The sequence below is a fragment of the Gekko japonicus genome, unplaced genomic scaffold (assembly GCF_001447785.1).
Source record: "Gekko japonicus isolate JY-2015 unplaced genomic scaffold, Gekko_japonicus_V1.1 scaffold3146, whole genome shotgun sequence".
NCBI classification, from domain to species: domain Eukaryota; kingdom Metazoa; phylum Chordata; class Lepidosauria; order Squamata; family Gekkonidae; genus Gekko; species Gekko japonicus.
The window spans coordinates 148,156-175,713 of record NW_015165335.1 but is presented as its reverse complement, the minus strand read 5'-3'; the positions used below and the strand labels follow the sequence as shown (position 1 = coordinate 175,713).

The window sequence follows — 27,558 nt, the reverse complement described above, 5'->3', positions numbered from 1 at the left end:
GCTGGCACAGAGTCCTTCTTAGCAGGCTTCACCGCCTTGGCCACCTTCTGCGTCGCCACTGAGGAATCTGACTTCCTGGCCTTCTTAACAGGAGTGGACGCTGCGGAAGGAACAATCGGTACCTTATGTTTCGGTTTCGACCTCTCGGTACCGGAGACAGACTTAACCTTCGACGTCAACGGCTTCGATGTCGATGCGTCGGTAGCGGAAGACATGGCGACGGAGGAAGTAACCGGCGGGTCAGCCATCCGTTGAAGCGCTTTCTCCAAGAGGAAAACTCTTAAATGTGCCGCTCTGTTCTTCCGAGTTTGGTTGGAAAACTGAGCACAATGTTCACAGGAGTCTGGCTTGTGGGTCTCCCCGAGACAGAAAATACAGTACTTATGGCCGTGTGGAGGAGCCAATTTACTTCCACAAGTACGACAACGGTTGAAAAATCCCCACTTTTTCGACTTTTTTGTCTTCTTCTTCTCCATAGACTGAGGAGAAAAAGATCAGCGACAAGGAGGGTGGGGGGGGCCAGCGGCCCGAAGGCCTGAGGCAATTTTACCTCAGACGACGAAAAACAAAAATTCTTTTTTTTTTGAAAAACAGGAAGAGAAAGAGAAACTGAAGAAAAACTGAGGCGAAAAACTAGACCTAATCACAAAAAAGTGATCCAAAAACAGCGATCCGGCCAGACCTCTCGAAGAAAGGTCTGCTCAGCGTGGCGGTAAGGAAAGAACTGGCGGGATGTCCGTGCCTGCCCTTCTGGGCATGCTCACTGGGGCTCATGAGCATGCTCAGTTGGGCCAGGCACGAAAATCCTTTCAAGAGAGCTTGCTAGGCACCAGCAGATCCAGCGCAGGCGCACTAGATCCCATTTGTGTGAAGCACAGAGACCACGAAGAAGATCTATACATTACTCAGCAAACATCCTTTCAAACTCTGAGTACTATTTTGCCAGTGCAAAAGGGTATTAAGAGACTGTCATTTGGAGGTGAGAACTGGAAGGCAAGAAAAAGATGATTAGTGGTTCTTCTCCTGCAGAATCAGAGGCCAGAAGATCTATACATTACTCAGCAAACATCCTTTCAAACTCTGAGTACTATTTTGCCAGTGCAAAAGGGTATTAAGAGACTGTCATTTGGAGGTGAGAACTGGAAGGCAAGAAAAAGATGATTAGTGGTTCTTCTCCTGCAGAATCAGAGGCCCAACAAATCACGTTCACGCCCAGGCTGCACCACTGAGACTGCCTCACCAATGCTCTGTGCCAGGTGCAGGGACCCCCACAAATGACACTCCTGCCGCTTCAGGAATGCAACATGTTGGAGTTGCGGGAAGGCTGGCCACATTGCATGCGCCTGCCGCTCAAAGGGAATCCAAATGACAGCCTTTCAAATATTTAAAGAGAGCAATCATGTACCCCCTCAGTCTCCTCTTCTCCAAACGAAATATTCCCAAGGCCCATAGCCTTTCCTTGTAGGGCTCAGTCTCCAGACGCCTGATCATCCTTGTCTCTCTTCTGCACCCTCTCGATTTTTCCCACATCCTTTTTGAAGTGAGGCCTCCAGAACTGCACACAGTACTCAAGAAGCGGCCTGACCAAGGCAGTATACAGAGGGGCTATGACCTCCTACGATTTCGATGCTATGGCCCTTCTACTACAACCCAAAACTGAATTAGCCTTTTGTGCCACCGCATCACACTGTATCTAAGAGGACTTCAAAAGCAGAGGAAAGGAAAGAACTCTGAGGGTGCTGGGAACCCTCTCCCTCCTTCCTGTGACTCTGCCCACTCTGAAGCCGACTCCCTTCAAAGGGGCAGGATGCTGGAGGGCATCACTGCTCTTGTAGACAACCCTGGCTCTTCACTCCCCCACAGTCTTATGCTGTTTGATCAAATGTTTTGTATATTTTGTATTTTGTAATACACCTTGAGCATCAGCAAGCAAGGCAGGCTATAAAGGAAGAAAATAAATAAGTAAATAGTATTTGAGTTTTCTCACCTTTATTGATGATGCCATCCTGAGAGAAACTGCTATTAAATAGACTGGTAATCCTGTATCAGATACTACAACGCAAATGTAAAAGGCCCTGAACTTTTGACTGAATTAGCTATCTTTGCAATATCAGATGTATAGATAAATAATTCCAGAAATCGAGGGGGGCATATAGCTAACATTGTTTCTGTCATTATGTCAGATAAGTATGTGAAGTTTTAAAAATTGTAAAAATACTCACAGCAGGTAGTGCAAAGAATGAAATGCCAAGCAGTGCAAACCCCGCAGAAAGCAGCCTTCCTAGCCATGTGAGGGGAGTTTTGTCTCCATAGCCAATTGTTGTCAATGTGATCTGAAAGAAATGAATATAGGTCAACATGAGGAAAAAGTAGACACAGACAAGTGATTAAAGAACAGTGAAAATATGATATGAACTGACATTTGAAGAAATCAACCTGGGTTGTAAGTTTGCATTTGGCAGGTTGAGTAAAATTGGGCAATTGTAGGCAATACAGGGCACTTGAAGGAAATCAGTTGAGTGGGAAGTTGCTTAACCCATGCCAATTATTCTCTACACCCTATTCCCTGTTCATCAATTATTCCCTACAAATCCCATCCTGCTGATATTAATTTTTTTATATCAACTGTGCTCCAAAGCTGGCAGGGGGGAAATGTTTGTGTGCATGAATGTGGAATTTGCAAAGGAGAACCCGTGGGTACAGGCAGTTTACTCTTCCTTATGCCAGCCTGTTTCTTCCCACTTGCATGCACCTTCAGCAGACATGGATTTGGAAACCCATACTTACTGAAAGTAACCTGTAGCACACTGATCCGTTAAATAACAGAATCAGATACCTTTGAAACAACTGCAGTGTAAACCTTGAGATAACAATAAAATTTAGGTTAGAATTGATTGGTAAATATAAACAAGTAGAGGCGGAATAATCAAAAGGCACTATCATATACAGGAATTTGAACATGAGACTGCTGTGAAATTAAGATGACCTGGAAAACACTCCCTTTACTTTTACACAACATTATAAAATATTTATACAAGGGTAATTTATGAAGAAGGTATCTTTTCTTTATGCACAGTAACCTGAAGCAGCTTAAAAACACATAAAATGAAACTATGACTTAATAAATATAGCTTAGAAATACAGCAAGACAGATTCATAAGCATACTCTGCCAAGCCAGTAGAGCATATTCATTTTGGAAGGAATTAGGGGACAAACAATTCCTTCATTGCAGGGGGTATGATAATCTTTCTTATTTTCCTCTTTCACTCAGGGAATCATTGCTCAGTCTCCATTTTGTTTTTTTCTAATTGGATGTTCCACACAACATCCACTGTTGAGATCGCAGTGTGAAACTCAGTTGATTAGTGATCACTGGCACATCTATCTATCTATCTATCTATCTATCTATCTATCTATCTATCTATCTATCTATCTATCTATCTATCTATCTATCTATCTATATAAAAGAAAGTCCCCTCACTGTAAAATCAACGCCCAGGTAAAACCCTGGTCCTAGAAACATGAAATTTGGGAAGAACACTCCTACCATGACATAGATGGTCACTAAGAAGGGATTTTTAGAAATTCAACCACTAAGGGGGTCAAAAGGGGTAAAATGTGCTCCCTCCATTGCTTCCTGTGTGGCTGCTGCCTCCTTGCACCCACCACTCTCTGACTGGTCAGCTGCAGAGCTCAGCATTCTGAGGTTAAAAAAAACCCCACCCAGGTACAGGAGACTGCAGAGAGCCCCCAGTCCAAGTCATAATGACAGCCACTGCCAACTGATCCAAGGGGAACAACTCCAAACAGTCAACTTTTAAGGAGGTAGAGATAAGAATGCCCAGGCCCCCTTTTAGTCTTCCTGGGACGGCCTAAACCACATATGAAAAATAGCCATCTAATTCAAGAGGAGCTACAGACCAGGTTTCCTGGAGTATAACCTCATAGTTTTGCCGGAAAAAAAGCCTAAAATCTAGTCCAGCCAGCTACGTTCCAAGATAAGATGTTGATAGTTTTGGGTGTATTTTGCGTCTTTAATTGTAAATTCTCCATCATATTTGTTTCTAAGTCACCCATCGGGTTGCGGATTATACATCCATTTTTAAGTGTATGAGCAGGAACAGATTGCTCACTCCTGGGGGACCGTTGGTGCTTAATGTTCCTTTGTACAATATTAACAGTTTGATCCTCTTCCCTCTTGTTACTCATTGAAGTTGTTATCAGTGCCTGGTGAGAGATTGTCCAAGCTTTACAGATCATTTGCTCATTCCTTCCCGGAAGGTTAGCTGTTATTTGACATTGGTCCCCCTTCTCTAACCTTGATGTATTAGATTGCAGATGCTCCAGGTTCAGGGCAATTTCCATCCAGTCCTCTGGGTGGGGGCTCGTAGAGGAGCATTTATTTTATTTATTATTTATTTATTTATACTTTCGATTTCTAGACCGCTCGACCCCGAAGGGCTCTGAGCGGTTTACATTGTGCAATTAACAATCCTAACTAAAGCCACAGTCAATATTGGGGAGGGGGAGGTATGTAGTCTCCTTTCCCCCCAGAATTCTATCTAGGTTCCTTATTTCTTTGTAGGTATGGGGTTTCTTTTTCATATCTTTCTTTCTCAATTTCCCTACCAGTAAGAAACGTCTCTTTCCAGTACTTTCCCAGTTTTTTGAGTACTTCCCACGTTTCTTTGTATGCGTCTTTTCTCCTCCTTTTGCTGGCTCACTCTGTTCAATTACAAGTTTATTATGGTGGACTTCTTTTTGGCTTTCTGGGTCTATAGTATTCCTTGTTGCTTCATTTAAACAAATAACTTGCTCATTTTTACCTTCATGTTCCGTCTTGCAGTTTATTTCCTTGAGAGAGCTCAGAGTCTATTTCTTCCTCCTCCAGCTTCCCTAGATTCCTGCTCTTTTTCCTCTCAAATAGGCGAGTTCTGCAATTTCTCCAGTAATCCTTTAAAGGCCACTCTGATCGCAAGTTGTATCTCTTCCACTAACAGTTTTTTTCAAATTGTTCACAAGTAAGGTGAGAAATTTCTTCAGTTTCCTCAAGTCCTCTACATTCCTTTCTGAAGCCATTTTTCTTCTCCCCCACTCCACTCTAATTATAACAGTTTCGCCCCTTTTCTTTTTATTAGCCACTCCTCCAGTATTTTGGGGCAATTCAAAAGGGGTTTTTAACAACTTGAAACCATCAAACAAAGCGTTGCAAATACGATTACTCACTTTCTTCTCTGTTTTCCTTTTATGTTTGTTGTGTTGTAGTAATTTGGTCTTTAAAACGGCTGGTCGCAGCTAGAAAAAACATGGGAGCCATGCCCCCCCCCGTCAATCACTCCTGCTTCAGAGCAAAAATGGCAGCACCCCTGCATTTGCCAAGTGCAGTAGTGGCTGAAAAAAGCTCCCTGCAACCCGACCTCCCTCCAGGAAGCCAGCCAGAGCCCACCCATGCATCTGGGGAGCCCCAAAGGGGCGAAAGAGGACCAGGCGCCTTGGGAGTGTCCTGAGGCGCCTGCTCACAGCGCCGTACCAGAAGGAAACTACTCCCCAAGGAGCTTGGATGTTGTTTTGAATACTTAGTTATGTTGCACTTCGGGATCATCTCAGCCTAGAGGAAGTTGACAGAATACTCTCAACTGTATGCCCTACCACTTGCTGCCTTGAGCCGTGCCCATCATGGCTCATTAAAGCTGGCCATGATGGGCTACAAGATCCCCTAAGGGAGACTGTCAACAAGTCTCTCTCAGAAGGAAGTTTCCCTGGGGCACTTAAGGAAGCAGTGGTTCACCCTCTCATAAAGAAATCATCTTTGGACACAGCCGAATTGGCAAACTATCATCCGGTATTTAATTTGCCCTATCTGGGCAAATTATTGAGAGAGCGGTGGCAACTCAGTTGAAGAGTTTCTTGGATGATGCTGATATACTAGAACCATTCCAGTCCAGCTTTCATTCAGGTCACCGGACTGAGACAGCACTGGTTGCCCTATGGACAACATCCAAAGGCATCTCCATCAAGGCAGATTGGCAGTACTGTTGTTGTTAGACCTGTTCTCAGCATCTGACATGGGTGACCACCAGTTACTGATCCACCACCTTGCCAACGCTGGGATTCAGGGGTCTGCCTTGCAGTGGCTCTCCTCTTTCCTACAAGGTCGGGGATAGAGGGTGGTGCTAGGGGAGCAGTTGTCCCAAAAGCACCCACTGGTTTGTGGAGTGCCACAAGGGGCTGTTCTCTCCCTGATGTTATTTAACATCTATATGCACCCCCTTGCCCAGATTGCCTGGAGGCACAGGCTGGGCTGTCACCAGTATGCGCTAAATATTGGAAAAGAAATGAGGTACCTTCAAGAGAAGAAACTATAAATAAAATGTTTGAAATGGCAGAGATGGACAAATTAACTTTAATGTTAAGAGAACAAACTGAAGGAAGCTTTGAGAACACATGGTTAAGATTTTACACATGGATTGAAGAATACAACAAATAAAATATATCAACATACAACAGATCCAGAAGCAAATACGAACTATATTTTTAATCATATGCAAAAGATTTATATAAAAGTACAAGGTAGAACAAATAAAAATATAATTGGACATTGTATGAGGTAACTAAATAAACAACTTAATGATGTAATGACAATCCCCAATTTTTGTCTGTATGCCCTTTTATATATATTGGTACCATCCTGTTTTATCAGGAAACAATCTGAATAATCTGGTCTTTGTCCAGGCTGCTACCGCTGCCAGACACTGGAGATTATGACCGATTTCCCACAAGCAGCTGCACCGCCCTCACTCTTCCCTTTTCCCCGATTGTATTCGTCAATTTCCCACTACTTGCTGCGCGGCCGCATTTTGACCCCCAGCATCCTCCGATTTTCCATGCATCTTCTCAATCTCAAAGAACAAGGATCTAGAAGACGCGGGGAAAATCATGGGATGCTGTGGGTCAAAATGCGGCCGCGCAGCAAGTCGTGGGAAATTGACGAATACAATTGGGGGAAAGGGAACAGTGAGGGCGGCACAGCTGCTTGTGGGAAATTTGTCTATGTTAAATGTTCAACATTTAAGATTAAAGATTTTTGAGAAAGAAACAGTGAAAACCTAGGTTGGCAAGGAGAAGGAGAAGAAGAAGAAGAAGAGACTAGTGAGACTGAGGAAGAAACCAATGATGCAAAAGTGGAAGAAACAGAAAAGAAAAGTAAACCTAAAGGAAATAAAAGCCTGAGTTTTATACCATCTCAAATCTTAACAAGATACCAATATAGAGCAAAGACAAAAAAAATGTGTTGCTATATATGCTAAAGAATATTTATGCCCAGAACTAGCATATCAAATGATGGAAGAATTGTGGCAATCATTATTACAAGACAAAATAAAAGGACACTAATTGCCAATATCTATGCGCCCAACAAAAATCAAGACACCTTCTTTAAAAAACTTCAAGAAATATTAGTAATTTTAATCTGTGATGAAATTTGTACTATAGGGGACTACAATGCTGTGTATGACACAGAGTTAGATAGGAAAAAACAATCTAAAAGCAAAAGATCTGGACATAGTTTACCGAATGTTTTTTTTCCAGCTTGTAGAAGAACAAAACCTAATAGGTGCTTGGAGAGTCAGAAATTATAAAAAGCTTTAAGAAATGAAAAGGGAGAGGAAAGATATAAAAAGGATAATATAAAATTTCTATTAAAATTTATACAAAAAAAGTTTAAAATACACAATTTGATGAAAACCAAAAAATGATACTAAATGACAAATTTACCGTATGTGAATAAAACACCAGGTCCAGATGGATTTTCAGCGGAATTATACCAAGTCTTTGAAGAACAAATATCTTTACCGTTGAAAGACGTCATCCAAAATATAACAAAAATGCAAAAATTACCAAATACATGGAATCCAGCTGCATTTACCTGAATCCATAAACCAAATTCAGATGAAAAAGAAATTAAATAAAACACCAGGTCCAGATGGATTTTCAGCGGAATTATACCAAGTCTTTGAAGAACAAATATCTTTACCGTTGAAAGACGTCATCCAAAATATAACAAAAATGCAAAAATTACCAAATACATGGAATCCAGCTGCATTTACCTGAATCCATAAACCAAATTCAGATGAAAAAGAAATTAAAAATTACAGACCCATATAATTATTGAATGTATATTACAAAATATTTGCAACAATCTTAGCTACTAGAATGAAAAGAGTGATGGTACAAATTCTACACCAAGACCAGGCTGGATTCCTTCCAAAAAGGCAAATCTTCTCAAACATTAAAGCTATATATACTGAACAGTGGGCGAATGTAATAGTTAATGGAGATACAACCAAAAATATCAAGATACAAAAAGCTACAAGACAAGGATGCCCACTATCTCCCCTACTATTTATATTTACGTTAGAAACATTAAATGATTTAATTAGAGACAATGAAAAGATAAAAGGATTAAGGATAAAAGAAGAAGAATACAAGCTGTTAGCATTTGCGGATGACTTGGTATTTATATTAGAAGAACCAATCATTTATATCCCCCATCTGATAGACACAATACAAGATTATGGACAAGTCAACAAACGTTATAACAAAAAACTGTACACAGAATGAAAAGGATCAAATACACAGAACCTCTACAATGGAAATAGTTTAAAAAGTGAAATACTTAAGCATTGTAATATCCAATAGAAACAACACATTATTAGAGGACAACTACGTAAAATGTTTGAAATATATTGAAAAAAATTCAGATATGCAAAAATTTGAATTTGTCATTTATGGGAAAAATAGCCACCTTAAAAATGAATATTCTTCCGAGATTTCTTTTTTTACTACAAAACTTACAAATTTTGAGAAATAAAAACATCTTTAAAGATTTAGATAAAAGCTGTAAACAATTTGTATGGCAAAACAAGGCAAGCCTGCAAAGTTAGTTGGAAAAGGGGGGGGGGGAGCCGGGCTCAGCAGCGTGCTAGAGGCGATCTGTTGGCTTCTGGTACTTTGCGAAATGACTCTCTGTGCCCTTAACCCTGTAAAGTTAGTTGGAAAAGGTGGGGGGGGGGAGCCAGGCTCAGCAGCGTGCTAGTGGCGATCTGTTGGCTTCTGGTGCTTTGCAAAGTGACTCTCTGTGCACTTAAGCCTGCAAAGTTAGTTGGAAAAGGTGTGGGGGGGACACGCAACGTTGATCACGTTGGGGGCGTGGCCCCCATCGTCGGAGGGAAAACCATTGACGTGGTTGCGTCACCTCTGGTGACGCAGCCATGCTGCGCTTTGGGGGGGGGTGGAGTTCCCCCCGGGGCCCGATTCCGTGGTGGCAAAAATCAGGCCTCCAAAGCGGGGGTTTACCCACCCCCCGCCCCCACTTGGCAGCCCTAGGGCTGAGAGAACTCTGACACAAACTGCTGTTTCAGGAACAGCTGTGCACACTTAAACACTACACCAAACTGGCTCTCTTCGCAAAGTTAGTTGGAAAAGGGGGGACTGGCTCTCTTGGCAAAGTTAGTTGGAAAGGGGGGGGGGGAGCCGGGCTCAGCAGCCTGCTAGAGGTGATCTGGTGGCTTCTGGTGCTCTGCGAAGTGACTCTCTGTGCCCTTAAGCCTGTAAAGTTAGTTGGAAAAGGGGGGAAGCCGGGCTCAGCAGCGTGCTAGTGGCAATCTGGTGGCTTCTGGTGCTTTGCAAAGTGACTCTCTGTGCACTTAAGCCTGCAGAGTTAGTTGGAAAGGTGTGGGGGAGAGCCGGGCTCAGCAGCCTGCTAGAGGTGATCTGGTGCCTTCTGGTGCTTTGCAAAGTGACTCTCTGTGCCCTTAAGCCAGTAAAGTTAGTTGGAAAAGGTGTGTGTGTGTGTGGGGGGAGCCTGGCTCAGTGGTGTGCTAGAGACGAGCTGGTAGCTTCTGCTGCTTTCCAAAGTGACTCTCTGTGCCCTTAAGCCTGTAAAGTTAGTTGGAAAAGGGGGGGGGGAGCCGGGCTCAGCAGCGTGCTAGTGGCGATCTGGTGGCTTCTGGTGCTTTGCGAAGTGACTCTCTGAGCACTTAAGCCTGGGAGGTTAAGTAATACAAATATGTTTCATATAAATATAAATAAGTTTAATATAAATAAATGGCTTGTAATATAAATGATAATAGTTTATATGTTGTTTGTATGTTTGTATGCTTTAATAATTTTTTTTAATGTCGGCCCGCTCACAGTTTTAACGCTAGGACCACTTTTGGCTCACAGGGTAAAATTTCTGCTCACGAGACTGCACAGCTTAGAGGGAACATTGGTACAGACCGTATAAGTGGCTAGAAAATAAGTAATGTTATAGACTCACAATAATGTAAAAAACTTTACGGTAACCAGTACATCTGCCAAGAATGATGTAAAATAATATAAGTAAAAACTTGGGGGGGGGGGAAGGAAATTTGTCTATGTTAATGAAAAGAAGAGGAATTTATAGGCAGACTAGAGCCAACTCTCATCTATCTTTTACAACACTGCAGGCTCGTCATCTCTGCAGCAGGAAAATGTACTGCAGCCCCTGTAGATATTTCTGCAGCTGAAAGCCATCAGAAAGAAAGAACAGGAACACATCTCTCTCAAAGAACAATATTCAACCTGTTATTTCACAAACTTCAAAGGTTCTCAAGCCCCAACAAGAACATTACATCCTTAAGACTGTCAGAGACTCCTTGCATCAACTATTTTACTTTCCAACTTTACAGAAGTTTGGTTCCTAGACAATATACAGATATCACATCTTTAATTCCCAAGAGTACGGAGGATGATTTTGCCTTGACACTAACGTTTTGTGCATCCGGAACTAATTTAGATCGTAAACTCCTGAGTGGCAAACTGAAACAGTGGTTGCTTGGATACTGGTGTTATATATCGACTTGGCTGTGAATGTGCAGCAGGGTCCGTCCCCCCCTTTTATACAACATCATGGCTTTCCCTCACCTTTGCTGCACTCTTCCTAAGCCCGCTGTTTTGGGAAAGATCACAACAAAGTTGTGTGAACAGGAATATGTGGATATTTCCCAGCTCTGCTCATATCTGCTCCCACACACCTGCAATTCCTCCTGCACCACCGGAGGCCTTCCCCCTTAATCTAATTAACTAGTTTTACCTAAAAGAAGTCTTTCAACAAATGTGCTAGAGTGGATCTGAGTATGGAACAGTGAAAATTCAGGGATTTTGTTGTTGTGTGACAGAACTGTGAGTGATCTGACCACTATCAAATCAATGGCCCTCAATACTTTAAGTGGCTATATCCCTTTAGCTCTAGCACAAACTTGCACTTCATATTAATACTGAGAATTAAAAAGACTAACAGGCTGGAGATGGAGAATCTGGTTTCTCTTGTCTCATACAGGATGCTACTGATAATGTTTCATGAAAGGGGAAATTTCTGCTTAAGCAGCTACAGGAAGAATTAGATACAACACCTTGATTTTACTTAATCATGTTATATAAACAGATGCTCAAAGGCTGGATTATGAGTGCATTCTTGCAGTAGTAATTGTCAAGTAGTTGTCAAGGGACACAATCACTCCCACAAACACTCTTGTAGCAGTAAGGTTTGTTTAAGAGATGAAGAGGTTCCAAGCATAGACAGCTTCTATGTCAGAACTGGTTTCCAGATGCTAATTCCAACAATATACTGGAAGTAGGAAATCCCCCAAACGCCCATCAACCAATCAATGCTCCCATTCAGCCCGCCAAACATCTGCCCTGCCCATATGACTACCCCCAACACCTGCAAGCTAACAGTTACATTATCTAGAAGCTCCTCAGACTACAAGGTCAGACAGAACAATGAGATCACACACTTCCCAAGTTGTTCCCAGCACACTTGGGAGGCTCCTGCATGAGAACTGTTGCAAGCTAGCATTAACCAAGCAAAGCAGACAGCCATACAGATCCACTCCCCCCCCCAATTCACAGCAGAGATGATAAACAGCAAGACATAGAGCATGAAACATGTGAGCTATGAAAGAATGCATATGAATGTGAGAATATATGTGAAGCCGTGATACAACAAATGGAGCATAAGCAGGAGAAAACATTTGTCAAGTGAGGCCCAAGCTCAACAGTAGTATCCTATGTGTGCACTTCATCACCTCAGTTTCATATGGGGAGGCATTTAACTGAAATTGTTCTAAAGTGAAAACGGCACAATTATCTTCTTATGGGCACGGATCTCATAATGACCCTAATTCTGTGACAAATGTCACCTAGTTCGTGAACTGAAGATTGTGCAATCGCATCTGCAACAAAACTCCCATGACCCTCCATGTTGTTTTATGGAGGTTTGTGCAGTTTGTGTCAGGGTTCGTGCAGCAGACACGCTGGCACCGATCAATTAATCAGCAAAGCAACTGGGAGATGGACTTCTGGGTGAACTCGCCGCTTAGACTTAACTCGCGTTCCCTTTAATTGACTTTTGCAAGATCTCCCCCCCTTCCGTTCTGCTGGCCTTGGGGAGCCATCCCCAGCAGAAAGGAGGAAGGGAAGATCTTAGATCTCACACTCACATCATGAACCTCATGAAACAAACCAGTTTGGTAAACAGGGAGGTTCATGGTTTATATGACCACACAAACCGGGATGAACCTCCATTTTCTCTGTTCACGCCCACTCTAGAGACCAATTCACGTGTTATTAAATAGCGTGATTGTTACTTTCCTGTGGCTACACATCATGCATTTTGAAAAAGTGAAATAATGTGGGATGGTATATGATCATATACCAGCTCACAGAAACACTAAAATAGAAACTCAAATGCACTTTCTCCATGGTTTACTTTAGCACTGTGAGATACAGCTACAGGGGATCAGCAACCATAACATTTGAGTAATGTCTGTACAGAGATAAACAACCAAAGTTAAAGAGTTTGGGAACCTCATCAATTACTTCTCTGAATGGAAAAGAGCTCTTATCTTTGTGGGTATAGCTGACTTTGTGTATGACAATGCATATATCACAGTCATTCACTTAACACCAGAGATAACACGCCATTTCTCTGCCAAGCCGTTCTTAAAGGTAAACATTCTCAATTCAGGCCTTCTGATTCCTTGCACTCCAAACGAAATATCAACACACAGTTCTTGGTAATCAATATATTTGGCAGTCCAAAATACAGTAAAATCTGTCAAAGACATTCCGAATATACAGACTTTTCAAAAGTCCTTTATGAAGACTGGACGTATCATGAAGCCATGCCTACAGACTTAATTTCCAGTGCTGAAGCTCCTGATTTTGGCAAAGCGTCAATCTCTCTAATGAGGCATTTTGGCTTTCATTTTGGACTGCCAAATATATCGATTAGTAAGAACTGTGTGTTGATATTTCGTTTGGAGTGAAAGGAGTCAGATGGCCAAATTGAGAGTGTTTACTTTGGAAGAGAATGTTTACCTTGGTAGAGAAATGGTGTGTTATCTCTGGTGTTAAGTGAATGGCTGTTATTGTTTTTCACTGAAAGTCCTTGCATAGTTCCTTTAATGCATATATGGCGGCAGCTATGCAGCTGTGGGAAAAATAAAAAAAGAATCAAAATATTGGGCATATGCAGGCAGAATAACTGAAGATTTTAAACCTCCTTTTTTCATTTTCAATAATTGTTACATCTGAAACCGGTGTAGCCAAATAGGGATAATATTGTCAATGGACTATTCGTTCCCTAGATGTATTGTTTAATGGAGCAATGTATTACAATTAATTCTTAATTAAACAGACAATTCAAAAATTATTCATATAAAATAAGCAGTATTAGTACATTTTATTTTATTACAATGCAGCTTATTTAGTGAAATCTAATTCTTAATGAAATCATAAAAAGAGACAACTCTGGGACCCAAGTATATTCTATCATGCACGACATTCAAATCTTCAGAATTCGAACACTTAATTTGCCTGCTACTATTTGACTTGAGACCTGATCTTCAGGCTTCTTATGTCACTACCTGAGATGCTGTCAAGATAGGTCACAATTGCGGCAGACCAGCACATCACTACCTGGGATGTTGTATAAATATCATGCACTGAACTTGGAAGTCCTTTCAAGTAACCGTTTGACCAATGACACTATGCTGGTAAAAGCTGCTATTGCCATGAGCTACTGACCTATAAAGCGGTTTCAGAGTATGAAGGATGTAACTTGGCTTAGGGTGGCATGGTTAATTGCCTCATGACAATGAAATAATTGGATATTTCTATAAATATGTTAAGATAAACAACAGCAATTTCAACAGTTATTAAAACAGGACCATATATGTAAGTTCTGTGAGTGTAATGTTATGAAATACTATACGGTCTAAAATATGATGTTTAATTTTTGAACAGGAATAAACCAGTATTTTTAAAGATACAAGTCTTTGCAGCTAGTCACTGAATATGATATAAATATGCATTGTGTACTTACTGTGCCCCACCACAGAGCATCTGCATATGTAGAAAACTGATTATTTGCATCTTTTTCCACCAGATAGACTAGGAAAGATGAAAAAATGAGTACTAAAAATCCTATGTACCAGGCTGTGATTAATTCCTACAGGATAAAAATAAGAATTAAAAAGTCAGTATGGCAGCTTAGTTGGAGCTCAGTACATTTAGTGGAATATTTACACAGTATGCTGTACGAACATCTTATCAGTTAAAACACATAATATCTCCTTGAGTGCTCAAACTCTCATTAAACAGACTGTAAGACATCATGCTGCTTCAGGCCAATATTTTAAAGCCCTGATCTAAATTCAACTTCAGGTATGCCCTAGAGCTTGGAGGTATCCAGTGGAATGTATAACCTTTAAACCTGAACAGTAAACAAACCCCAATGCCATACCAGAAACCTCTTCTGAATTTTTTTTCGGCATCCAAAGAGGCTTGTCTTGCAGCATGGGTACTGTTATTAAAAAAATACAAGTCCAAACCCCCTGGGCAAGGGAAGACAGCATTGTATAACCCAATCTTGTCAGATATTGGAAGCTTAGCAGGATTAGTACTTGGATCAGAGACCACCAATGAAGGTTCTAAAGAGGAAGCAATGGCAAATCACCTCTGCTTAATCACCTGCTTTGAAAGCCCCTTGCTGAAGTCACCATAAGTCGGGTGCAATCTGATGGCACTTACATGCGCAAAGCTCCCTGGAGAATCCATAAGTAGTTGCACAGCTCTGTTACTACTGGTCTTATAATAGTTAGAATATGTATAACCAATTATGAAAAGTCTAAGTAATGTACTGTGCAATTTTTAGAAACGTAGGAGATTTCAACTTTTCATCGGAATCTTCTAGTTTCTGTCTTCGCATGAATCACAATAAAGGGCATTCAGACAAATTAACAACATGGGGATGAGTACTTACTTTGCTATGTGCATAAACTACTGAACCTAATAATTTCCAAGTTCCTCCTCTTCGGTCCATGCGCACCATACGAAGGATCTGTAGGAAACGAAGACTTCTCAGTGCTGATGTTGCAAAAATGTTACCCTGAGTTTTTGCAGAAACAACTGCTATTGAAGCGATGAGAACAATGATGTCTGAAAGAAATATATTACAAAGCATATTAATTTACTCAAATTGATCAGTAATATACTGGGTAAAGAAGGTGATTAGTGCCTTAAGATATATATATATATATATTTGGTAATCTTACACCAATTGTAGCTTGATTTGGCCTACAAGTCAGGACTAAAATTCTGAAAAGACACAAAGAAGAAGACGAAGACGAAGAAGAAGAAGAAGAAGAAGAAGAAGAAGAAGAAGAAGAAGAAGAAGAAGAAGAAGAAGAAGAAGAAGAAGAAGAAGAAGAAAAAGAAGAAGAAGAAGAAGAAGAGGAGATTGGATTTATACCCTGTCCTTCACTTGGAGTGTCAGAGCAGCTTACAAACTCCTTTCCCTTCCCCTCCCCACAACAGACACCCTGTGAGGTGGGTGGGGCTGAGAGAACTCTGACACAAACTGCTCTTTTTCAAGGACAGCTGTGCCAGAGCTTGTGACTGACCCAAGGTCACATCAGCAGGTACAAGTGGAGGAGTGGGGAATCAAACCCGGTTCTCCCAGATTAGAGTCCGCACACTTAACCACTACACCAAACTGGCAAATCATTGTTTATATGGAATATATGGCTAGCACTAAAGGAAGAATGCATGTCACTTTCTAAAAGGCTCTTGCAAGTTTTGTACCTAATCTGGGTAATTACCTGTAATACTGGGTTAATATTTATAGCAAGGTGCTTAAAACATGTTTTTAAAAGATTTTTTTAAAAAAACAAAGAACTTGAGGAAGCAATAATACCATGATGAGTGAAGCATTAAAATATCCTGTATGGATAGAACTTTGAAGAGTAATGGAGAAATTTAAGAATCTGAAAATCAAAGCAAATGGAATTAATACTATTCCTACACATTAGAAAGTAAATAAAATATCAATTAACCAACACTAAACTCTGTCAAAACAAATGCCCTTTCACCAAATATTATAGTAATCTGCAAGCAAAAAGACCTTTACCAAGTAATGTTTCGGGCACTTTACACCCATTTCAAGACCTGTGCAATGGGGCACTCTTTATATATGCCAGCTTCTTGAGACCAAACTGGATACAACTGTTTAAACTCAAAACGATGAGCAATCTAGGCGTCTGTCAAATATATTCATAGAGTTTTGGGGAAATTAAGTGCAGAGTGTTGGTGTTGTTTTTTTTTAAAAAAAGACTTACAATATACAAATGGGGACTCACAAGAAAGTTGTGGGAGCAGCCATCTCCCCACCTTTGCTTCCTCCCACCCATCTACCCCTTCTCTCTCTCACTTTCTATCTCCCATTCCATCATTATTTCTCTGTTTCTTCCTCCCCAATACACCTCCTGTCACTCTTCCTCACTCTGCCCACAATGCTTGTTAATCTTTCTCTTGTTCTCTCTCCCAACAACTGCTGTTATTGATTCTCTCTTTTAGTTCTCTTTCTCCCTCCCTAGTTCCTACTGTCACATTCTTTCACACACACACTATTTCTCCATGTTCCTCCCATCATTCTTTCATTCTCTCTCCCCCCAAAGTCAGTGCAGCACTTGGCTGCCTCTCCTCCTTGCCTCATTGACATAGAGCTTGGCTGTCTCTCCCCCAACTAGTTGCCATGGTGCGTCACAGGTAGAGCAAGCTGATCTGGGGGCAATTCCCATGGCAAGGCCAGCTTCTCTTCTGGAAGCAGTTTCTTCTTCCTGTTATGCCCCTGACAGCTCTCCAGTTTACAATGCCATTGCTGCTGCATTATCTGCACTTGTGGTCTTGGGTTTTTTTTGGGGGGGGTGTTAAGTATTTAACAGGGGGGATTTAACCCCCCGATTCTTTTAAATTTCAGATTTGTCTGCAAACCTGGGGGGAATTCCCCAGTTTTGCAGAAATATATGTTTTCTTTCTTTGTGGCCCCAACCTGCAGATTTAGGTATCCACAGATGAGGCCACACTTTTGCTATTAGAATATATGACGTGGTATGCAGTACAAGAAATGGCTATTTCAAATTTAAATTATAAGACTCCAAAGGGTAGCTAATTAAATTGGGTAGACTTATGGATGCACATTTGCTTGCCTTGCAGGACTTTAAATTGCATATTATCCATAGCAAATTATATTCACCTCCTTTGGTATCTTTTTTACAAAAACCAACTTGTAGCAATAATAAGTGAATATGGGATCAATATGAATCAAGATGTCATTACATATGTAAGAATTCAAATAGCACTTTGTGTATTAAGCTTTGCACTGTCACTGACATGATTCCTTTTCAGGTTCAAAGAAGTGTTCGAAGTGTTTTCCCTTAAACCCTTTTATGGGAGGAATTAGTTGCATTAATTTCAGTGGATCAGTAAAATCATATATTCATTGGGACCAACCATGGCTATAAGGTAGCATGCAAATATTCAAGTTAACAGCATTTTCTTCATGATGGATACTGTTGTATCCGCTGACCGCCACCGGGGCCAGCGAATATCCCAGAGCTTGACTCTGGGAGAACAATAGGAACTAGGCTCCTAGTCCCTCCACTGGGGAACCAATGAGCACCGTGGCGGGAGATTCAAACCCACCAACGGGGCTCAGTGGTGTGTCCCCAAGAGTGTATATAGTTGCCTGCCGGCCGTTAGCGGCATCTCTTGTTGTGTACCAATAAAGCGTGCTATGCACTATGCCAGTCTTTGTCCGTCATCCATACGGCAAACCCACTACACAATAGATACACTCCATAATGAATAGTTGATGGTTATTTTTGTTTTATGACCTTCTCCAAGGTACCCTTTTAAAAAATGCCTGCCAAAAACATTTCATGGAGAACAGGTCCTTTTTCCATAAAAAACCATTTTATTCAGTCTCTGTTTTGACCAATGGAAGAATAACAAAAAGCAATTATAATAACAGAAAGTGTCAGTTAATGATTCAAACCTTGTTATCAGCAGACAAAAATACCCACTGATTAAAAGAAGGAACAAATAAAAAATAGCAAATTATAATTTAACATCACAGCTGCAATACACAAGAGAGAATCTAATTTAGACACAATCATGTACATCATAAAAATTGATAGCCTGATAGAAATGTTTTTAACTGGTGCCTGAAATAAAATAGTGAAAACACCAAACGAATGGCAATGAACAGTTTCACAGACAGCACACTACCACAGAAAAGGACCTGTCCTTGATGATTGATTACCCACCTCACCTCCACAAAGATGTTACACTCAACAAGGCCACTGATTTAACCAGCATAATTGCATATATTTGATGATAGGATTGAGTTAATTTAGTTCTTGAGATGTTCCAGATTTTATTTGCCACTGGTGCAGATGACAAAGAGGTCATTAATGTATCATTAACCGGTGATAAATTCATGTGGGTAGCCATGCCAGTCTGAAGCAGCAGTCAAGTAGCACCTTTAAGCCCAACAAGGTTTTATTCCTGGTATAAGCTTTTGTGTGCACACACACTTCTCCAAACTTTGTTTGAGCAGATATTAAGTTTGTTAGGCCAATTTATGGGCTAACTTGAACAACATTGAACATTCGAATGTCTGTTTCCCAGGGCTCTTTTTGGGCAGGAACACACAGGAACGGAGTTCCGTCTGGCTCCCGAGTTGGCCACGCCCAGCAGGAACTCATTAGCATAATAGGCCACACCCAACAGCAGAAACTCATTAGGACTGGCTACATTAGGGGTGTGTGGCCTAACATGCAAAGGGTTCCTGCTACATTACTTCTGGTAATGTGGGGTGTGACGTAATATGCTAATGAGCTGCTCTGTCAGGGGTGTGGCCTAATATGCTAATGTGTTTCCGCTGTTGGGTGTGGCCTGTTATGCTAATGAGTTGCTGCTGTGCTTTTTCTACAAAAAAAGCCCTGCTATTTCCTGTATGTTCTTCTCACCATAGAGCAAAACAAAACAGTCACCAACCATTAAAATATCGATGCAAACTGCTATTTCATTTTATACTAACTGAAAATGTCAATACAACGTTCAAATTCTTATATCCTGAACAACACTTTAATTTATTTCTTTGGCATTTTTATCTGTTAAAGAAACTGGATCTTTCCTGACTTAATCATCACCTTCTAGTAAAAAAAAAAATTGGCAGGATTTCTTTTGTAGAATTTATTGGTCTCTCCATCCTCAATTTTGTTTCAAGGTGCAAGACAGCTTTGTGGTTTTTAGATATAAGAAACCAAAATGGGTTAGATGTTAAAATAATCCTGAGTAGTAAGTAAATGGGGTATGAAAATTGATTTGTAAAACTGTTATGAAGTAGGATAATAGCAGATAGCAAGTATTCAGAAAAATTGGTGTTATATCTGAATTACCTGCTCAGTGGGAATTTGTGGAATGCATCCCTTATCACTTAAGAACATAAGCCAGTGTTGGATCAGGCCAATGGCCATCTAGTCCAACACACTGTCACAAAGTGGCCAAAAATACCTGGTGCCATCAGGAGGTCCACCAGTGGGGCCAGGACTCTAGAAGCCCTCTCCCCCAAGCACCAAGAATACAGTGTATCACTTGCCCCAGCCTGAGAGTTCCTATCTATATCTTGTGGCTAATAGCCACTGATGGACTTCTGCTCCATATGCTTATCTAATTCCCTCTTGAAGCTGTCCATGCTTGTAGCTGCCACCACCTCCTGTGGCAGTGAATTCCATGTGTTAATCACACTTAATGCATCAATCTCCTCTAAATATGTCGAAGGGAACAATTTGGTTATGCTAGTTTCCCCATAGACTATAACTTCCTAGGCCAAAGAAAAAGGACATTTATAGTAATTTTAGGTTGTATAGAATTTGATTTAAACTGAGACCTGAGATAATATGCAAATACGTCCTTGAACTGCATAATTCTTATTTAGCAGTTTATATAGATGTTATTGTTATATTGTTCTCTCATTGTTTACACCGTGCAGTGACAGCGTGTGCAATTAAATGAATATATGTTGTCTTCCCTATCCCCTATGAACACTGTTAGTCCCCTGTCTAAAATGTGTAACTGTACATCACTTTGAGCCCACTGGGGAAAGCGATAAATAAATTGAAAGTATTATTATTATCTTGGGCATGCCTGTTGTTTTATCCAGAGCCTTGGTTGCTTGAGTGGAGATCTGATCTTGCATGCCAAGCAAAATGGTCTGGTGTGCTGCTAGCATGTATGCAGGGATTGCCTACTTCTGCTGTAAGATTTAGCAGACTTCTGCTCTATCAGAGGGAAATCTGCATGACTAAAAGTTGGTCCAATAAAACGTTGGTCTGATGACACATCAGCATTAGACCCATTCCAGTCCAGCTTCCACTCTGGCCATGGGACAGAGATGGTGTTGGTTGCCTGATAGATTATTTCTGTAGACAGCTGGATCAAGGTGGGTCAGCACTGCTGCTATTATTAGATCTTATGGCAGCATTACACCCCTTCAAGAGCAATCTACTGGTGATTCCTGGCCCCAAAGACATCTGGCTGTCCTTGACCAGGTCCAAGCAATATTAGGGCCCTGCGAGACCTTATGCAATTCCACAGGGCCTGTAAGGTAGAGATGTTCCACCAGGCCTTTGGTTGAGGACAGCAATGGCTTCCATCTTGGCTGGCACCCTCCAACTACTCTCTTTCCATCAGATAGTTTTATGCCTCCTTCCCAAACCCACAAAGTGGCCACAGTCCAGAATTGGGAAGAAACTGTAATTTTGCCATTTGATTTTTTTAGATTGCTGGATTAACATTATTTATTTGCTTATTTTATTATTTAATTTTTTTACAATGTATTGTACATTGCCCAGAGCTCTGTGGTAGTAGGGATTGGGCGATTCATAAGTTTAGACGATGATGATGATGATGATGATGAAGAATATGATTTTTGTCTTGCTTACTTGAATCTCCTATTCATTGACTGCTATATGCTTATTCCAACAAAATGCTGCATTGATTTTCAGCCACATAATGGAATTTATACAAATATTCACAGTATTCTTGGTAATGAGTGAGGAAGCTCACTTTTATTGTCCAGAAATAAACACCGCATCATTTTTAATAAACAAGGGAGAGTAATGTGAACTTTTACCTTTAAGCTTTTCACATACGAGTGCGTATACACATCTGTTGTAACTCTCTTCCTCACACAAACACTCTGTCACCATCAAGTCTCCATTTTGTTGACCATTCTCCTTTTCTATTTAGGTGACCAAGACCACCATTTCTCTACTGGCGGCTCGTTGGATGAGCTTGTGGAGGACTTGCATAGTTGACTCTCCACAGCCATCGATCACTCCCCTGCGTCCTCTGTGCACTCGCTCTACGCTGGCCCCCTGGTATACCCAGGGGTTGCGGCGTATGAAGCGAGAGCTGAGAGGGCTAGAGAAACGGTGGCGCTGTGCCCGTGATGAAGCATCAAGAGCATCCTATAGGACGTTTATGAGATCCTATGAGATGGCAGTCAAGGCTGCACAGAGAGAATTCTACGCAGACACAATCGTGTCTGCGAGCTCACACCGAGCCCAATTGTTTAGAATGATTCGGTCTCTGACAGCGCTGCCACAGGGCAGACAAAATAGTAGGGAACTGGATATTGGCTGTGAGGCTTTTGCGAGCTATTTCGCTGACAAAGTCTTCGTGTTCCGCCGTGATCTCCCCGCCACAGTTGAAACAATGAGTGAACTTGAGGCCCCTTGCGTGCCTTCGACTCTGGGTTTAGAGTGTTTCGACCTGCTCAGTCTGGAGGAAGTTGACAGGTTGCTTGTATCTGTGTGTCCAACCACGTGCTGCCTTGATCTGTGCCCCTCCTGGCTCATCAAAGCGGGCCACGAGGGGTTTCAAGGTGCCGTCAGGGAGACTGTTAACAAGTCCCTCTTGGAGGGGCGGTTCCCGGTGGCACTCAAGGAGGCAACGTCCGCCCTCTCTTGAAAAAACCATCTCTGGACCCGGCTGAATTGGCCAACTATCGGCCGGTGTACAGTTTGCCCTATTTGGGCAAATTGATTGAGAGGGTGGTGGCGACACAGCTACAGGGTTTTCTGGATGACGCTTCTGTCCTTGATCCTTCCAGTCTAGCTTTTGCCCGGGCCTTGGGACAGAGACAGTACTGGTTGCCCTTACTGACGACCTCCAATGGCATTTGGATTGAGGAGGTGTGGCGACACTGTTGTTGTTAGATCTGTTGGCCGCGTTCGATACGGTCAACCATCAGTTGCTGACCCACTGCCTCGCTGATGTGGGGATACAGTGGCTCGCCCTTCAATGGCTTGTCTCTGTTCTCCAAGGTTGGGGACAGAGGGTGGCACTAGGGGAACAGCAGTCCCGGAGGTACCCGCTCGAATGCGGTGTGTCTCAGGGGGGAGTGTTTTCCCCAATGTTGTTTAACATCTACATGCGCCCCCTTGCCCAGATTGCCCGGAGGTATGGACTGGGGTGTCATCAATATGCGGATGACACCCAGCTCTATCTGATGTTGGGTGCCCAGTCAGACTCTGACCCAGAAGACCTGAACCGGGCTTTACAGGCCATGGCTGGGTAGCTCAGGCTGAGCCGCTTGAAACTAAACCCAGCGAAGATGGAGGTCCTGTGCTTGAATCAGGTCGGTTTGGGGTTGGGGATCCCTCTCCCAACCTTCGATGGGCGTCTCTGGTGCCAGTGTTGGAGGTTAGGAGTTTGGGAGTGCTCCTGGATCCCTCCTTAACGATGGAGGCCCAGGTGGCAGCCACTGTCAAGTTGGCCTTTTACCATCTCAGGCTGGCTCGGCAGTTGGTTCCCTTCCTCGACCACGATGACCTGGCTACAGTGATCCAAGCGATGGTCACCTCGAGGCTAGACTACTGTAACGCTCTCTACATGGGGCTGCCTTTGTCGCAGATCCGGAAGCTGCAGCTAGTGCAGAATGCGGCGGCCAGGCTGTTGATGGGTCTCCCCAAGTGGGAGCACATCCGGCCTGGGCTGAAAGCACTGCACTGGCTGCCAATAGCATACCGGATCCGTTTCAAAGCGCTGGTTCTTACCTTTAAAGCCCTATATGGCCAGGGTCCGACATACCTGAGGGACCACCTTTCCCCACATAGACCCCTAAGAGCACTTTGGTCTGGGACACAACATTGCCTGGTGATTCCAGGCCCCAGGGAGGCAAGGCTTGCTGTGACGAGGGCCAGGTCCTTCTCAGTGGTGGCTCCTACCTGGTGGAATGAGCTCCCGGAGGAGATCAGGGCCCTGTGGGACCTAGTACAGTTCCGCAGGGCCTGCAAGACGGAGCTCTTCTGCCAGGCTTTTATGTAGGAGCCGCCACTACCGCTACCACAACCACCACTACCAATGGCATTGGCAACAAATGGGGCAAGGAGACGGCCCTATGGAAGATCTAGCCACAATACAGCGCTGGGTTGGTACTGCTGGACCTGACAGTTTAACACCTACTGGACACTACCTACCTCCCTGAAAAACTACCTACCTCTAATGAATGACCATCTTGTTTAAATTTGAGCACTTTATTTTTAATATTTGTTGGTTTTTACTGTTTTTATCCTGTTTTTATGCAAGGGCATATCTTGCCCTCTTGTAAGCCGCCCTGAGCCCATTTGCAGGGAGGGCGGGGTATAAATACAAAAATAAATAAATAAATAAACAAACAAACAAACAAATAAATACTGGTTGTATGAGACTCAGCAAGCAAGTTTTGGGTCATCCCCCCCAAATAAAGAGCACCAGCAGAGAAGGGGGAAGATCAGTTGTAATTCCGCAAAATCTCATTATGCTCACTGGAAACAACGGCAGAGAGAAACATGCCCTCTGTTTAGCCCACAAACCATTTCTTAGATCCTTTCAGTAAATGATCAAGGGGCACTTAAGAACAAAGTTCTGGCTGCCTTAACATTCAAGCCTTAGAAAGAAATTTCCCACCATAAACCTTGATTCAAAGAAGTCACTAAGACTCCAATGCACTGCTTCCCTATTCTTCCCTTATTTAAAAATGTTCCCGGTACCTAGCAACTTCTTACTTTTTATCTCTAGCAAATCAGGGAACATCCCAGGAAATAAGATTTTTTGTGTTCTTTTAAATAACTAGCCTGATAACTAAAGCTAGAATCAAGCTCCAAGTTGAACCTTTCTCTGCCGAAGACTAACACGGTCTTGTAAGACAGACAGTCCTGGTAAACATTACATGCCTCGTGTTTTCTGCCTCTGGATTTCTGTTTGGATTGCTGCTGAATACTGACAATGCACATGTGATCTGCTCCAGAACACAAGTGTGTCTGAGATTGATTCTTATTCTGGCATTTGAATTTACTGCCTACCCAGAAGCTTGGGACCCCTGCCCTAGACTTGGACTGGTGCCTGAATCCTCTTTGGATAGGTAGCAGTAAGCCCCTATTTCACCCTCTTGCTCTATTTTGGGCCTCCTGCTTCTTCCTTCTGTAGTAATATATATTCTATCATTTTTGCATGAATATTTAGAATATTTGTATCTTAATGCTGACACTATAACACTGTATATTGCATGCTATTATTGTGATTGAGTGTGCTAATTGTTCCCCTTCATAAAGCTATCTCCAGTTTTACCACATTCAGGGTCTCAGTACTTGTTCCAAACGTATTAGAAGTCTCATCACTTTAGCAAGTGATCATTGCACACTGCTGGGGGTAAATCCTAAACTACCAGCTCCTAGGAGTGAATGGTGGTGGAAAGATCCCCCCCCTTATGCTACCATGTTGCAATTTGGAGCTGAATAGGAAAATGGGATGCATTTTCATGTTCTTGTGTTTAGTCCTGAATGGGCTCTTTTTGTAGCAGGAACTACTTTGCATATTCTGCGACATACCCCTAATGTAGCCAATCCTCCAAGAGCTTACAGAGCTCTTCTTACAGGGGCTACTGTAAGCTCTTGGAGGATTGGCTACATTAGGGGTGTGTCGCCTTGTATAGAAATATTGCTTTCTAAATACTAATGCTTTCTCCTGTGATGTCTTTCTGATGACATGATGTGTCTTATTTCCTGTTGCAAGCCAAATGGTGAGGCCAGATGGCCTCAGGCATTTAATAGCCATGCCATATACCACATTCCTTCACACCTTTATGTCAAGAGCCAGACCTGATGGCTCCTGGCTCTGGTGCACATGGAACATGTCATGTAGGCAATGAAGAAGCTGGGGTTTGGGTCACCTGACTGCAGGCAGGGCTTACAAACTCCTAGCCTATCCCCACACGCAGCTATGGCAACCAGCAATTGGCCACACACCCCTGTTGCTCGTGATTGGCTGAATGACCACAGCTGATTGCGATAAGATTAGGGTATAATTCCATTGATCACTATGGGAGTGATTCTCTTAGCTCTTGCTCTCTTCCTCCTCTTGCCATTGTCTGTTTATTGCACCTGAAATGCTGTCTCTTCGGAAACAAAGAGCTGCTTTGTGAATTGGACCACATGGTTGTGCAAGATGGGATTTCTGTTCAAAATCCCTTGGTGTTTACTTGGACTGATATACCATGGACCTGTATGGACTATTGAACTTCAATTGGTAACTATGATGCTTAATGTGTAGTTAGGGCAAATCGCCATAGATTTTATATTGTTTTCAGTATCCTCTAATAGTCTTTTGCTATGCTCTGTACTGAATAAAGATCATTCTTATTTCTAATTGTTTCTGATGTGTAATTGAGCTCCAAGGCTAAATCTTGTGTCTGACGCTGACCACTTAAGCTACCTTTATTAAGAGTAAAGTGTGCATCTCTGAGTAGAGCTGCTGATGTGTAAACCCCAGATGCCAACTAAGGGCTTGAATCTCTTCCCTTAGGAAAGACAGGGACTATTGAAAGAGATTCTGTTTATTTCTCTCTCTGTGTGTTTTTATGTGTGTGCAACCCCACCATTTACATTAATGAGGTGTAACAAGGGGTAAATTGTTAAGAATTAGAGTAGCTGAGCTCACACTTCATCTGAGACTGGGATTTAGTCCATATTATTCAATAATCCCTAAAGGTGAGTTTTTGTTTTAGTTGTAAGCTTATACTATGTTTTTCAAACAGGAAAACGTGAAGTGAAAAATATAAAGTGAAAATCTCATGTAATTTCTCCCTGCTGATTCTTGTGTATCTAAGAAAAGTAACTGATTTTGAACAGAAGAATTTTACATCTCATGTCTTCCAATGTTGGCCAAATTCTTATTTATTTATTTATTCTTCATTTAGAAATTTATATTCCAGTTTTTCTCATGGTTAAAGGTTGCTTATAATAATAGTTAAAAACAGTTTCTGTTAAAACCAAAAATAAAATAGCAAACACCAATTTATTTTAAATTTTAAATAGCAAGGCAATATGATGCAGGATGGTATCAAGACTCTTTTGGTGGGGGGTGCTGCTGATGAGCCTGTGCACTCCAAAGCACTGATAAAGTATCACCCCATACCACCCTGAAAAAGTAGAACATACTGACATGGGTGTGTGTGTTTTGCAATGTTTTAGCAATACAGAAGTATACATGGATGGAATTAGAGGCATGTCAACTGAAGGAACTGAATGCTGCAATTTTCAAAAGCAGAACAATGGAGAACTCACAGTCCATTAGTTGTACTTTGGTTTCAAGGGCAGGTAGTTTAAACCTTAAGATGTGGGAAATTTTGGAAGCATCCTTACAGAAAGCCAGTACTGACAGTGTATCTATGGGTATAGAAATTAGTTGAACACAATAGTATCGGTGACTATGAAAGACTACTCTTTTAAGTATTATTTTTTTAAAAAAAATCTAGAAAACCTGTATGTCACCTTCCCAAAGACCTGCTCAATAAAACAGAACCAAACAAGTCATTAAAAACAAGACAGGACATAAGAGCAGCTTCAAGAAACATTGATCAGCTAACCTGGGCCAGAAACAGCCCATGAAATCAACTAAGAAAAATGGAACACTTACTTAAGCCTGGGTAAAAAGAAATGTTTTGGCTTGGCACCTACAGAAAAAGATAGGCACCAGGCAAGCCTCAAAGAGTAAGGCAAGGCATCATCACTGGAAAAAGCCCTGTCTGTGGTTGCCACCTGCCTAACCTCTGCAGACAGGGGCACAAACAGCAGAGCTTGAGAAGA

At 41.9% G+C, this 27,558-nt stretch overlaps 1 protein-coding gene across 1 annotated transcript in view; it reads right to left on the bottom strand.

The window, feature by feature from the left end:
* Window positions 1–2,222: 2,222 nt before the first annotated feature.
* The window catches only part of LOC107109839 (potassium voltage-gated channel subfamily KQT member 5-like), a gene marked incomplete at its 3' end in the record, with an annotated part of 91,688 nt that continues 66,352 nt past the window's right edge, over window positions 2,223–27,558 (bottom strand). Inside the window, exons 4-6 of the mRNA XM_015410550.1 lie at window positions 15,348–15,523; window positions 14,409–14,534; window positions 2,223–2,333 (exon numbers count right to left, since the gene is read on the bottom strand). Of these exons, the coding sequence (XP_015266036.1) occupies window positions 2,223–2,333; window positions 14,409–14,534; window positions 15,348–15,523 (413 nt within the window). The remainder of the gene's footprint in view (window positions 2,334–14,408; window positions 14,535–15,347; window positions 15,524–27,558) is intronic.